Genomic DNA, 15,082 nt, shown 5'->3' on the forward strand with positions numbered 1-15,082 from the left:
GCTTAGAAATATGGTATCTAACCAGATTCTTACTCTGGATGGCATTACCTTGGCCTCCAGTAACACTGTGAGGAACCTTGGAGTCATTTTTGACCAGGATATGTCCTTCAACGCACATATTAAACAAATATGTAAGACTGCGTTCTTCCATTTGCGCAACATCTCTAAAATTAAAAATATCCTGTCTCAGAGTGACGCTGAAAAACTAGTTCATGCATTTATTACTTCCAGGCTGGACTACTGCAATTCATTATTATCAGGATGTCCAAAAAACTCACGGAAAGGCCTTCAGTTAATCAAAAATGCTGCAGAAAGAGTACTGACAGGGACTAGAAAGAGAGAGCATATTTCTCCTGTTTTGGCTTCCCTTCATTGGCTTCCTGTTAAATCCAGAATTGAATTCAAAATCCTGCTCCTCACATACAAGGTCTTAAATAATCAGGCCCCATCTTATCTTAATGACCTTGTAGTACCATATCACCCTATTAGAGCACTTCGCTCTCGCTCTGCAGGCCTACTTGTTGTTCCTAGAGTATTTAAAAGTAGAATGGGAGGGAGAGCCTTCAGTTTTCAGGCCCCTCTTCTGTGGAACCAGCTTCCAGTTTGGATTCGGGAGACAGACACTATCTCTACTTTTAAGATTAGGTTTAAAACTTTCCTTTTTGCTAAAGCATATAGTTAGGGCTGGACCAGGTGACCCTGAATCCTCCCTTAGTTATGCTGCAATAGATGTAGGCTGCCGGGGGATTCCCATGATGCATTGAGTTTTTCCTTTCCAGTCACCTTTCTCATTCACTATGTGTTAATAGACCTCTCTGTATTGAATCATACCTGTTATTAATCTCTGTCTCTCTTCCACAGCATGTCTTTTATCCTGTCTTCCTTCTCTCACCCCAACCGGTCGCAGCAGATGGCCGCCCCTCCCTGAGCCTGGTTCTGCCGGAGGTTTCTTTCTGTTAAAAGGGAGTTTTTCCTTCCCACTGTCAATTCAATTCAATTCAATTTTATTTATATAGCGCCAAATCACAACAAATGTCGCCTGAAGGCGCTTCATAGATACAGGGAAAAGCCCAACAATCATATGACCCCCTATGAGCAAGCACTTTGGCGACAGTGGGAAGGAAAAACTCCCTTTTAACAGGAAGAAACCTCCGGCAGAACCAGGCTCAGGGAGGGGCGGCCATCTGCTGCGACCGGTTGGGGAGAGAGAAGGAAGACAGGATAAAGACATGCTGTGGAAGAGAGACAGAGATTAATAACAGATATGATTCAATACAGAGAGGTCTATTAACACATAGTGAGTGAGAAGGTGACTGGAAAGGAAAAACTCAATGCATCATGGGAATCCCCCGGCAGCCTACATCTATTGCAGCATAAAGTGCTTGCTCATAGGGGGTCATATGATTGTTGGGCTTTTCTCTGTATCTATGAAGTGCCTTGAGGCGACTTTTGTTGTGATTTGGCACTATATAAATGAAATTGAATTGAATTGTAAGAATAAATGATGCAGCAAAGGATGAAAATGCCATCGGGTCTGCCGTGGTGGCGATCTTTTTCTTTTTTTTAATCTTAAGTGCACACAAACCAGTAAACAAATTAAAACAAATACTGTGGATAAACTATAATACAAAAAAAAAATCACAATTAAAATTCTCAACAACAAAAAATATATATATAATTAATATGTAAAGAACTTAACAACCCCCAAAGTGTCTAAGTCACATGACGTGTCAGTGCAACACCAAAACATAAAAGTCTGTCATAATCACTTCTTGGAGTTTGTCCGAATTAGTGGGTTTTTGTTTGTCCACCCGCCTCTTGAGGATTGACCACAAATTATCAATGGGATTAGGATTCCAGGCCATGGACCCAAAATTTCAACGTTTTGGTCTCCGAGACACTTAGTTATCACTTTTGCCTTATGGCACGGTGCTCCATCGTGCTGGAAAATAATTCCAATAATTCTTCACCAAACTGTTGTTGGATTGTTGGAAGAAGTTGCTGTTGGAGGCTGTTTTAGTACCATTCTTTATTCATGGCTGTGTTTATGGGCAAAATTGTGAGTGAGCCCACTCCCTTGGATGAGAAGCAACCCCACACATGAATGGTCTCAGGATGCTTTACTGTTGGCCTGACACAGGACTGATGGTAGCGCTCACCTTTTCTTCTCCGGACAAGCATTTTTCCAGATGCCCCAAACAATCGGAAACAGGCTTCATCTGAGAATATGACTTTGCCCCAGTCCTCAGCAGTCCATTCACCATACTTTCTGTAGAAGATCAATCTGCCCCTGATGTTATTTTTTGGAGAGAAGTGGCTTCTTTGCTGCCCTTCTTGACACCAGGCCGTCTTCCAACAGTCTTCGCCTCACTGTGCGTGCAGATGCGCTCACACCTGCCTGCTACCATTCCTGAGCACGCTCTGCACTGGTGGCACTCCGATCACGCAGCTGAATCCTCTTTAGCAGACGATCCTGGTGCTTGCTGGACTTTCTTGGACGCCCTGAAGCCTTCTTGACAAGAATTGAACGTCTTTCCTTGAAATTCTTGATGATCCTATAAATTGTTGATTTAGATGCAATCTTTGTAGCCACAATATTCTTGCCTGTGAAGCCATTTTTATGCAACGCAATGATGGCTGCACGCGTTTCTTTGCAGGTTAACAATGGAAGAACAATGATTTCAAGCATCACCCTCCATTTAACATGTCAGGTCTGCCATTCTAACACAATCAGCCTGACATGATGATCTCCAGCCTTGTGCTCATCAACATTCTCACCTGAGTTAAGAAGACGATTACTGAAATGGTCTCAGCAGGTCCTTTAATGACAGCAATGAAGTGCAGTGGTAAGGGGTTTTTTGGGATTAAGTTCATTTTCATGGCAAAGAAGGACGATGCAATTCATCTGATCACTCTTCATAACATTCTGGAGTGTATGCAAAATGCTATTATAAAAACTTAAGCAGCAACTTTTCCAATATTTATGTAATTCTCACCACAGCTGTATACTCTTGAAGGAATCACATCCTGACTCACTATTGATCACATCTGGACGTTCACTCGGAGACTCTGCTTCAGTTATAAATACACTGGGTGCCCCCAACAGCTCATTAAAGGGGGTACCCATGAAAACCATTCATGGTGTTTTCAAGAGAATTAAAATATTTTAGTCAGCTTTCTACAGTTTTACATTTCAGTTATTTCATATGAATATGTCTGTTTAATGTGAGGTAGACGTGGACACTGACTTTGTTGCTCCTTGGCTGTTATGGTACAGTGCAGCTTTTTGAGTTTATTATCTAACACTTAATGAAAACACTTATTCAAAAAATATTTTTGTTTATAATTATTTTCATAATATTTTGTTGCATATATATATTTTTGCCAAATACAGTATGTTTCACACTTTCAGGTCTGGTCTCTGTTGTTGATTATGTTCTATAGATTTAAATAGCTTAGACTTTTATTTTTTGTATCACCACCTGGTAAATCAGTCCAACTGTAATCCAAGTGTGATTTTGGAGGAAAGACAGACAGTGTTTTTGTTTATCAAATCAAATCACTTTTATTGTCACATCACATGTGCAGGTACATGGGTACATTACATGCGAGTGAAATTCTTGTGTGCGAGCTTCACAAGCAACAGCTTTATGCAAAAATACAATGAAATAAAACAAGCAAAATATAATGATGGCTAAATCTGAATAAGGATGGCTAAATCTTTTCCTTGGATAAAGCTCGATGTCAAGCAAACAACTACGGGATACAACTGAAATACTTATTCACAACATCTTAATTATATACGTAAAATAAGACAACCGAAACATGTCGAACCCCAGAAGCAGGTACTATTTAATATACAAAACCTGAGATACACATGAAAGGCTGCTGAACACGGATGCACAGCAGACGAGGAGGAGCTCGGTGGATAGATTCATGTTTATATAACTGCTCGATCGTATATTAAGTCAGAAGTAGGACTTCACTTTCCAAGGATCAGGTCTCCAGAGGAAACGCCTCACTCTAGCTGACAGAGGTGAACATTCAGGATGACGGGAGATACCAGTGCCACACCAGCACCATCAGTGAAATGTTCATCATCCTGAATGTGGACGGTAACAAAACTCTTTTTAAAAAGAGAGGAAAGACTAAAGCTGCCACATTTACAACCTACGCAAGAAATTGAACCACAAACAACATCTTGAACCCGTATTATTAACTAAATAATTATAATAGTCTGAGTTGTTACTACAATACCTAATCAGTGATGTGGTTATTCAGCATTGTCATTCCCAAATCATATGACCTCTGACCTTTGACTTATAGTTGTTAAAGTGTGTCAGAGGAATTCAGCTGAGAGCCAAAGGGACCAGCCAAAGGGACCAGCCCTTCATCCAGCATCACCAATAACAACACAACAGCCCATCAGACTGAGCAGCAGCTTTACAGCATCAGCAGTTCTCTGATACTTCCAAACAGTGACATGGATCTATATTACATCTGTGCAGTCAGCACTTGCAGAAACAGGAAGAGAGCAACCTTCAGAAAAAGAGATTATACATCCATCCAGTGGAACATTTTCATCAGATCTTTACAGGAGATTCGATCTGAACTCTGTGGAGCCTGATCTCAAGGGTTTTAAGTCTGACACTGAAACCAGAGGATCTTTCTGTCACTTCGGATTCACTGTGATCCAGTGATGGAAGTGATTTCAGCCCTGAGTGATCACGCTGATGTTTGCACAGAGCAGACATTGAGGTGAATGTTTGGGCACATTGGTAACAGTGAATCAGTTTATTAGTAACGTGGGATCGTTTGTGTTCGGAGTATGAACTGAGATTCCTGAAGATCTTGTCACACTGATCACAGCTGTAGTTTCCTTCCATGTGTGTATGTTCATGAAGTTTACGATGACCTGAACATGAGAAGCTTTTGTCACAGTGTCTGCACTTGTATGGTTTCTCTCCTGTGTGGAATCGTTTGTGTGTTTTAAGCTTACTTGCAGTGGTGAAGGATGACCCACACTGTTCACAGAGGTGCTTTTTAACCCCACTGTGAATCAGTTCATGTTGTTTTAACTCAGTTGGTGTGGTGAAGCTTCTCCCACATTCTTTGCAGTATTTCAGTTTGTCTCCAGTGTGTCTACGTTGATGTGTTTTTAGGGAGCCTTGCCAATTGAAAGTTTTTCCACAGAGGTCACAACGAAAGTCTTTCCCACCACCACAGTGATGACAGGATTGAGAACTGGATCCATCTGTGTTGCTCTGCTTCTAAACAAAGACACAAAGACAGTGTAAGTCAGTCCTTCAACACTTTTATCCTGAACATCGCCTGAAAGAAAGAGCATCTCTGCAGACGTCCAATTAAATTTTACTGTTTCAGTTAACACAGATAACAATATAAATACATACCTCACAGTAGCTGCACTTGTAGAGTCTCTTTCTGGTGTGGATCTGTTGGTGTCGTCTCAGGTGACGTTGAGATTTAAAAGTCTTCTCACACAGGTCACATTTATAAGGTCGTTCCTCAGTGTGGGTCAACATGTGTTGTTGTAACTGCATGTTGGTTGTACACTGTCTGCCACACTGATCACAGCAGTGCACATCATGTCCAGTGTGAATGCGTAGGTGTATATTTCGGCTGTCTATCCGACTGAAGGTTTTTCCACAAATCTCACAGCTGTATGCCTTAATTCCAGAGTGGGTAACTAGATGCTTCTGTAAGTAGCTACTGCGACTAAAAGCTCTGCCACACTGATCACAGCTGTACGCTTTAACTCCACTGTGTATGAGTTTGTGTGTTCTTAGGGAACTTTTCCAGGAAAAAGACTCTCCACACAAGTCACAGCTGAACGGTTTCTCTCCAGTGTGGATGACCTGATGCTGTTTTAGTGTAGACTTCACAGTAAAACAAATCCCACACTCGTCACAGCTGTATGTTTTCTCTCTCTTTCTTCTGTGAGGTTTGTCGGCCTCCTGAGAGCGCTGACTTCTCGCTCCATGTTGGTCCTGCAGTGACAGAGATACAAACAGAGGCAGTGAGTGAAATGCAGTCGTGGAACAAACTCAACCTTCAAACTCCCTCCATTAACACTAGTTTTAAACCTGAAGGTGGAGTGTGGCACCAAATACCTTAAAGGTCTCTTATCCCCACCTGCTGGTAGTAGAAACACATTACATCCAACCTGGTGCTAAAAATAATTCATGACTGTTCAAATGTTTCACTGTAGAAAACATTGGATTCATTTTTGATGAAAGGCGATTAAATGTCATTCATTTTCAATCTATATTAATAGCATTTCAATTTATATGAGCAAAAAAACTCAAAAAAGGGAAAATATACACACTTAATGTGTTTACTGCCTGATATCGGGCTACCGTTGTGGTGCTTTGAACGTGTTTTTTGCAGTGATAAACCAATATTAAGTCTGTTCGAATAACAACAATACCAATAATAATAATAATATTATTAATACTAATTAGAATTATAACAATAATAATAATAATTATTATTATGCATGTCACAGCATGTCTTTTATCCTAACTGCTCTCTGCAGATGGCCCCGCCCCTCTGTTATTCTGCTGGAGGTTTCTTCCTGTTAAAAGGGAGTTTTTCCTTCCCATTGTCACCAACATGCTTGCTCATAGGGGGTCATATGATTGTTGGGTTTTTCGGCTGTATGTATTATTGTAGGATCCACATTACAATATTGATTGATTGGTAATTTATTTCAGCATGTGAACAATATACAAGTACATTTAGAAAAGAAAATAAGAAAAGAAAAGAAAATAAGCAACTTGGGGCAACTATTGTTGTAATTTGGTGCTGTATAAATAACACTGAATTGAATTGAAAATTAAATTAATATCACTACTACAACTAATAATAATATTAAGGAACAATAATTGCTTGTGACTTCTTAATGTTTGTGAACACAATTTAAAAATACATAATAATATACGACACAGTCATATAACAGGTTGGGAGTATCAGAGTTTTAGACGTGACTGATTATTTGGTGAAACTGTGATATTTTCCTCACCTTCTGTGTTGAGCTCATTGTTTCCTCTGTAGTGACTCAGCTGAGTCCAGATGGCTGAAAATGTTCCTCTGCTGCTCCGTCAGACTCTTCTCCTCTTGCTGATCAGCTGGGACACAAAACAGATCTTTGTTAGGCTCCACACTGCACTGAAGAGTCAAAGTGTCTCATAAGTTCATCTGACAACACAAAGTACAAATTTCACTCTGATTGCTTGTAGAAATCTTGTGAGACGTGTTGTGCTGCAAAGTGAGGAAACTCTCTCACTCACTTATACTTCAGGAGGAACTTTGTGACATTGGCTCTAATATTCTAAGCAGCCCTTTACTATGACAGGGCCAGAAAGTCCTATTTGAAGGTTTGGGAGAAGGACCATGTTAAAGGTGGATTGGGGTTTATACACTTTGTTATGATACAGGTAAGGCTGTAAGAGCCTGGGAAGGTGTCCTGAATGAACCTCTAAAACCCGTTTTCAGCTAACGACTCTGCTTCAGTCTGGAAAACAGCAACTACAAGTTTAAAGACTCCATCAACAAACAGGGACAGAGCTGTTACTCCCCCACCCCACACTTTCCACACCTTCAGCTCCCCAGTCCCACCACCTGCATCATTCCCCAAAAACCAGTGATTAAAGCTCATTGATCAAATGCTGTAATTGCAGCGACTCACTCACTGTGAACGGTAATCATGGCCATTGATTAATTAGCTTTGATCAGTGGTTTCAGTGCTTTCCTTCCTGCTTTGAGTGCAGCTGTGTTTGACACAGGAAGACATTATTACATTCTTCACGATTATACTTTATTCTTTTTGGGGGAAGTGCAGCTTTAAACCTTAAACATTCAATCCACAACATGATTAAAAACATGATTCTTCCAAATCACCAGGAGCTGCACATTAACCTCCACAATATATTTTTATTCTCTGTGCTTTCAAATATGAACACTGTTTGCTTTCATCTCTGTTTCATTAGTTTTTGTTAACATCTTCCTGTGCATCACTTTACAGCAGCCACACTCATTAAAATGAGACTTTGTAGGAGTTCACTTCCTCTCATGTGTTCATCCACAGCAGCTGGACAATAAAGTTTATTGTGACCCTGATACTGCAGCAGATCGCTCTCATCCATTTCCTGTTATCACTTCAAATAGAAATGAGGCTGTAGAGGTTTGGTGCATGCAGAAAAACAGCTGCAGGGACAATGAAAAGACTTTTCTGCTCCAACTTCTCCCAGCATGCTGAGCTAATGATTAGTTGGTGTTTTTCTCCAAACACTCTCTCACTCTTCTCTCAACGTGTTCACAATAAACTGTGAACAGACACCGAGGAGAGCAGCAGAAGACCTCATTCAGGAGCTAAACTCAACATGAACTGAACTCACAGTAAAGTTAGCTCGGTGCTTACCTTTAGATGAGCCCACAAACCGAGAGAAACTCCGCGATGAAGCTGGAACTCTTTCCAAACACAGGAAACAGATCAGGGAGCAGAGACCCACGTGGTTCACGCTGATCTCAGCTACGATCCAGGAGACAAGGGTGGGCAGATCGATGCAGATATCGATCCAAGCGTTGGTTTAGTTTGTTTTATCATCCAAATTCACGATTTTACTCCTTAGGATGAAACGGTAACTCCATCTGCGTAAACTGTGTCCAGCATGTGATCCCGGAACAGACTTCTTCTTCTTTGTATTGTTTATTGGCGGTTGTCAAACACCAAAATGGTGTATTACCGCCACCAACTGGTGTGGAGTGAAACGTCGACACCCAAATCCTCCTTAAATGTATACTCTGTTTTAAAAACTGGAATAAGTCCTGACAACTTTCACTTCTTGAACCCTTTTGCAGTAAACTTACGTTTTGAACAGCGGGCGTGTCAACATTATCCCCCTATTCAGCTTCTCGGCGACTCAAAGGTTTTACAGTCACCAATAGTAGTGTTCAAATCAATATGTCCAAATCTTATTCCAGATATGACCACCTCCTCTCTCCTACTCCTTCCTGTGCTTCTCATTTCTCCTACCCTCCTTAAATTTTTATACAACCATCGTCCCCTCCGTTCTTCCTCCCACTGTTTTTGTCATGTTTCCTTTATTTCTTGCCTTATTATACTCGTTATCTCTGTCTGACAGAAGTTAATAGCCAGGTCAGTTAACCCATGTTTTGTGGATTTCTTCACAAATCTGTCGTTTCATTTCCTCTGACTCCATAGTGAGCTGGAATCCATAAGAAGCCAACTATAAGTCCCATCGTGTGTATTTTGTTAAATGTTTGCTGAACCTTTGTTAGTACATCTGCTCTACTTTCTGAGCAGCTACACTATAAACTGTCCAATGAAGAGCTTCAGTCCGAACAAATGCCTGATTGTAACGGTCACATGTCTTCTACCCACTGAACAGCTGACAGTACTGGAAGCATTTCTCCAGTGTGTACTGACGGTCCACCATTGATCCTTTTCAGGGACAACAAATGCTACCCCGGTTTGACTGGCTGTATTCTTTGATGCATCTGTATATATTTGTACATAATTATAATACTGATCATTGTAAGTCTGTACTGTATGTAAGTTTCAATTAAATTCCCCATTCCTGTTCTTCTTTTCGTGTAATGTGAAATCTACTGTGGCATCAGTAGATTTGGCTCAAGCAGATCCCAGGAACAACATTGGAGATCGGAGCGCAGTCCTAGGAACAGCTAGGATGCACAGGAAGTATATGAAAATCTGGTTGTATAAAAGTTACATTTTTGTAGTGGTTGTGTTGTTAGGCTTTGGGTATTTGCATATGGTTTTTAAAATAATAATATAATCTTTGTAAAAACTGCTCGTAAACTAGCTTGTATGGTGGGTCCTGTGATTTTTCATGTATTGTCGCTAACATACAGCTGATTTTGATTTTTAGAATTAACCTTTTTGTGATATGCTTTGGTACCAAAGAGCAAACGGCTCAATTTATTAAAATCAGGCAATAACAATAACCTCTTCACTGGGGTGAAGAATCCAGCCACTGTGGCATGGAGGTACAAGAATAAATCAATTTACACATCATATTGATATGGGTACGGTTTATTAACCCTCGTGCTGTACAGAACCTGTGGTGTCCAGATTGTAGATGGATTTAGGGATAGATATTTGATGGCACCTGTGTGTGCCGCTTGCCATCAGCTGTTACCTGCGTTGTTTTTGCTAGCTTTGTTTACATCTGTTGTCTTCAAAAATGTCTGTACACTTCTGTTTTATGACTTCCAATCGCTACTAAATATCAGAGCCACTGTTGTAGAGCAATCCCGACTGGCCCAAGGACGTGAAGATTTTCATATCCCACCTGTGTTCGAGACTGTACCACTGTTCCTCCGGTGCGATCCACAATGCCATCCCACCAGGAAGAAATGTCAAAGAAGGCGAGGGAAACGGGGCAGTGTATTGGTAAAATTCAAAAATTGCATGGCTGTTTCACCGACAGCTAATTCTTACGCTCTCCTGAACAAATTTGCCCCGGATATCAAGTTGTTCATCTCCGGGCGATCCCTGGAATTGGTGCACCTATTGGAATTGGCCAGCAACCCTGTGTTAGCTAGATTGGCTTTGGTTAATGCGAGGTGCTAAAAAAGATAAAACTTTTATTTTGAATGACTTCTTCACCACTCGTCGCTTTAATCTTCTTCTGGTGACGGAAACTTGGCTAACCTTGGGTGAGTTAAGCTCGCTTTCGGAAGTTGTCCCTCCAGGCTGTGAATATCTGAAGTCGCCATGGACTACTGGCCAGGCTGGAGGGCTCGCCATAGTTAATAAAACTATTTCAACTGTCAGCATTGGAATGGTTTCAATCTTACCTGTCTAACCAAAGTTCTTCTGCTAGATTAGGGGATACATGTCCCAATTTTTTGCGGGGTCCCCCAGGGGTCCATTCTTGGCACAGTTCTCTTTTCAATTTATATCCTCTCTGTAACGGCAACCTTCGGTCCTTCTTTGCCGTTTCTGCAGGACGTAAAGTTTTTGACTCGTGCTCTTGTTAAATAGCTTGGATGCCTTCCGGTAGCAAAAACAAGGCGAAGGAAAAAAGGGGCAAAACATTTATTTTCCATACAAATCGAAAGGTACAAAACAAAGGCCTCTGGTGGGAGCTCCGTTTACATTCCCTTTATGTTACAACAAAAAATAACATTAAAACAGCGACGGTCAGAAAACTGTTGCTCCACATCCTGCTTGCTTACCTAACCTTTTACCCACACCCCTCCGCATGTGGGCCAAATACACACCCCCTTTACGACATCTATCAACACTTTACAACAACGACAGACTAACAAAGCAGGATTAATTTATGGAGCACAGACTATTACATTATAACATAAAATGTTCAAGATTGTAATAGAAACTTAAAGATTATGACAAATACTTAAATATGGCATGATGTAACTGAGTAAAATATTGGCCTGGACTTGGCTCCAACACTCTCTATGCGCTCAATTTTTAAAACAACCTGGCATCTCACACCATTGTTATGCAGACAACTCACAGATTTACCTGCCACTGAAACATACCACCTCTGGTCAAGTGCCAGAGCCTACAGCCAGATCAACCTGTGACACACATCTGCAGCACGTTTGAATTTGTTTCATGCACAACACATTTGTACCTTTCAATTGTGTCTGTCTGTGCGTCATGCAAATAAACCTTTGACAAGAATGAAATGATATATTCCTTATTGGCCTACATTTGTACAAAATTCCAAATTATATACACAAAGTCATAGAAATCACCACCCCTGTTCATCATGATTTTAATATTCACTTTTTCCATAACAATGAAATACGCCTTGGACAAATATGACACATTATTTCATCAGTGTTGTCACATCACATCCTGTAAGCATCGTCTGCCTGTGTCTTTTTTCTGGAAATGAATAATTCCAGCCAATATAGGCAATCCATCAACGTGGCTGGAGAGTTGGTAGTTATATACAGTCTGTATAAGTGTGGTCAGTCTAATGAACATTTATAAGGAGATGGCAGTTACTGTGAATTCACAGCAGTTACACAGTGATTAGTAATAAACAGCCAGTGAGAGTGAGTGGATTTAAGAAAGTCAGTGACTCAGGTGTGTCGATTGGTTTGTCATCTGTTTGTCAGACTGGAGAAGACGTAGAAATCTTTTGTTTTAAATCTAAGTTAGGAAGATTCCTGTTTTAAAACAAGCACTTTTTGTGAGAAATGCAAGAAGTACATCTGCAGAAAGGACACAGTTACCTTCTGTCCATCATGTGGACAAAACTGAAAATGTTGAACATTGAAAAACTGAGAACGTCGGGCAAGTTCAAAAGAAATATGTTTGTAAGAGCAAAAAACCAAATTGTTCCCACAATAGTTATGGAAAGTCAAACTGTTGTATGTCTGTGTTCTACGTGTTTATCACATGGGAAATAAAGTTGCTATTGTTTCAGTGCAGTTTTTTGACAATCCTGAGTGGATTTACACAGTACCGGTCAAAATGACCCGCAACAAAATCAATGTCATTTTTTTTGTTTTTCAACATAATACAAGCGTTAATTTCCAAAACTTGTTGCATATGATCTTCAATTTGAAGCAGATCCACTATCACATAGCAGCTGGAGCAGTCTCCAATGGAGGTCAGTCCACTGCTGCCACCTGTGGCCAAATACCATAGCCTACTACTAGATTAACTTGTGACACATCTGCACCTGCTGCTATGATCACATTGAGTAGAGGCTGAGTGGTTGCACTTACCCCTGGTACATCCAAATCTACCCACCAACATGTTGAAAGATGCAATCCCAGCAATGTGGATTGTCAACACTAAAAACAATCAGTAACCAAAGACAACAGGGATCAATTTTCTCTGTTTATTTAGCAACCACAACATTAGTAGTCGCCTTCTGCACAAGGGAAGTCCACACACACTGTGTGGTACCACTTTCCACAGAAGGTGCAATCTGAAAGATTGAATGAGATTGTCGGGGTCATTGTCTGACTGTTTATTACTAATCACCTGCTGTACATTCACAGTAACTGCCATCTCCTTACAAATGTTTATTAGATTAACCATACTTATACAGACTGTATATAACAACCAACTCTAAAATGTTTGTTTGCAGAGAAAAGATACAGACAGACTACGCTAATGACGTGATGTTACAACACTAGTGAAATATTAGTGTCATTTCATTCTTGTCAAAGGTTTATTTGCATGACGCACAAACAGAGACAATTGAAAGGTACAAATGTGCATGAAACGAATTCAAACGTGCTGCAGATGTGTGTCACAGGTTGATCTGGCTGTAGGTTGTGGCACTTGGCCAGAGGTGGCGCTGGTTGACTCGAGTCCATGTTAGTGCACAAAGTAAACTGCTCGCTTTAGTTGTGAAGCAAAAACGCTGAAACCGGAGAAATAAAACGTGCGAGGGGAACGATAACGACGACTAGAGTCTCCCGATCGTTTACTCTTGCTGACCTGTGAACAACATCGGCGTGGTGTTAATTGTTTGCTGTTTTCGCGATCGCGTCGCGCATGAGGATATCACCAGGTAAACTCGCCACATTTTTAAACATTTTGTTGTTCAACAGCATCAAGACTGACAGAGTGTGTTCGAGATAACCTCACAAGTGTCACAGATGACACATTTGGCGTGTTTTTGCTGATTTGTCGGTAGCAGCTCCTGAAACGCAAGACTGCCACACATCTGTTCGACCAACGCCAGTTGATCTAAACGCCAGTAGATCTGGAACACCGGCCGTCTGCCCAGCTGCCTGTAAGCCCCAGCTCACTTCCACGCCTGCTGCGCTGCCGCTGCTTGACATATGGGTGGCCATCAGGCCAGCTCCCGGGCTTCCGGTGGAGGCGCGGGTAACCACCAGAGTGGACACTTCCCCATCGCTGGGGTGGGGCGTGGGGCGTCGATGGTCCGGGCCGATTGCAGGTTTGGTGGTGGTGATGTGTATGGCTGCAAGCGGGAGAGCTGAAGCCGTTGAATGTACTGTTAAAGCAACCGTGTGATTATTGTAAGAATAAATGATGCAGCGAAGCATGAAAATGCCATCGGGTCTGCCGTGGTGCCGATCTTTTTTTTTTATTTTTTTTATCTTAAGCCATCTTAAACCAGTAAACAAATTAAAACACATACTGTTGATAAACTATAATACAAAAAATCACAATTAAAATTCTCAACAACAAAAACAAAAATATATATAATTAATATGTAAAGAACTCAACAACCGCCAAAGTGTCTAAGTCACGTGACGTGTCAGTGCAACACCAAAACATAAAAGTCTGTCATAATCACTTCTTGGAGTTTGTCAGAATTAGTGGGTTTTTGTTTGTCCACCCGCCTCTTGAGGATTGACCACAAATTATCAATGGGATTAAGATTCCAGGCAACGGACCCAAAATTTCAACGTTTTGGTCTCCGAGCCAATTAGTTATCACTTTTGCCTTATGGCACGGTGCTCCATCGTGCTGGAAAATAATTCCAATAATTCTTCACCAAACTGTTGTTGAATTTTCGGAAGAAGTTGCTGTTGGAGGCTGTTTTGGTACCATTCTTTATTCATGGCTGTGTTTATGGGTAAAATTGTGAGTGAGCCCACTCCCTTGGATGAGAAGCAACCCCACACATGAATGGTCTCAGGATGCTTTACTGTTGGCCTGACACAGGACTGATGGTAGCGCTCACCTTTTCTTCTCCGGACAAGCATTTTTCCAGATGCCCCAAACAATCGGAAAGAGGCTTCATCTGAGAATATGACTTTGCCCCAGTCCTCAGCAGTCCATACACCATACTTTCTGTAGAACATCAATCTGCCCCTGATGTTATTTTTTGGAGAGAAGTGGCTTCTTTGCTGTCCTTCTTGACACCAGGCCGACTTCCAACAGTCTTCGCCTCACTGTGCATGCAGATGCGCTCACACCTGCCTGCTGCCATTCCTGAGCACGCTCTCCGATCACGCAGCTGAATCCTCTTTAGGAGACGATCCTGGCGCTTGCTGGACTTTCTTGGATGTGCTGAAGCGTTCTTGACAAGAATTGAACGTCTTTCCT

General features: G+C 41.3%; 2 protein-coding genes across 7 annotated transcripts in view; both read right to left on the minus strand.

The window, feature by feature from the left end:
- LOC148101567 (uncharacterized) overlaps positions 1-8,614 on the minus strand; it is a 161,242-nt gene extending 152,628 nt beyond the window's left edge. The window contains exon 1 of the mRNA XM_087846472.1: positions 8,441-8,614. The gene's annotated coding sequence lies outside the window, so the exon portion shown is untranslated. The remainder of the gene's footprint in view (positions 1-8,440) is intronic.
- LOC148101570 (uncharacterized) overlaps positions 1-15,082 on the minus strand; it is a 59,605-nt gene that overhangs the window by 22,061 nt on the left and 22,462 nt on the right. Inside the window, exons 1-3 of one of the 6 annotated variants that reach the window (XM_087846434.1) lie at positions 7,043-7,060; positions 5,412-6,008; positions 4,584-5,270 (exon numbers count right to left, since the gene is read on the minus strand). The exons of 1 other annotated variant lie outside the window; for it this stretch is intronic. In XM_087846434.1, the coding sequence (XP_087702560.1) occupies positions 4,584-5,270; positions 5,412-6,008; positions 7,043-7,060 (1,302 nt within the window). Of the gene's footprint in view, positions 1-4,583; positions 5,271-5,411; positions 6,009-7,042; positions 7,061-15,082 lie in introns of those variants that run through there. 4 more of the 6 variants (XM_087846423.1, XM_087846425.1, XM_087846424.1 and 1 more) reach the window with 4 other exon arrangements.

Source organism: Neolamprologus brichardi, chromosome 9, assembly GCF_056152115.1.
Source record: "Neolamprologus brichardi isolate AB-2024 chromosome 9, ASM5615211v1, whole genome shotgun sequence".
NCBI classification, from domain to species: Eukaryota; Metazoa; Chordata; class Actinopteri; order Cichliformes; family Cichlidae; genus Neolamprologus; species Neolamprologus brichardi.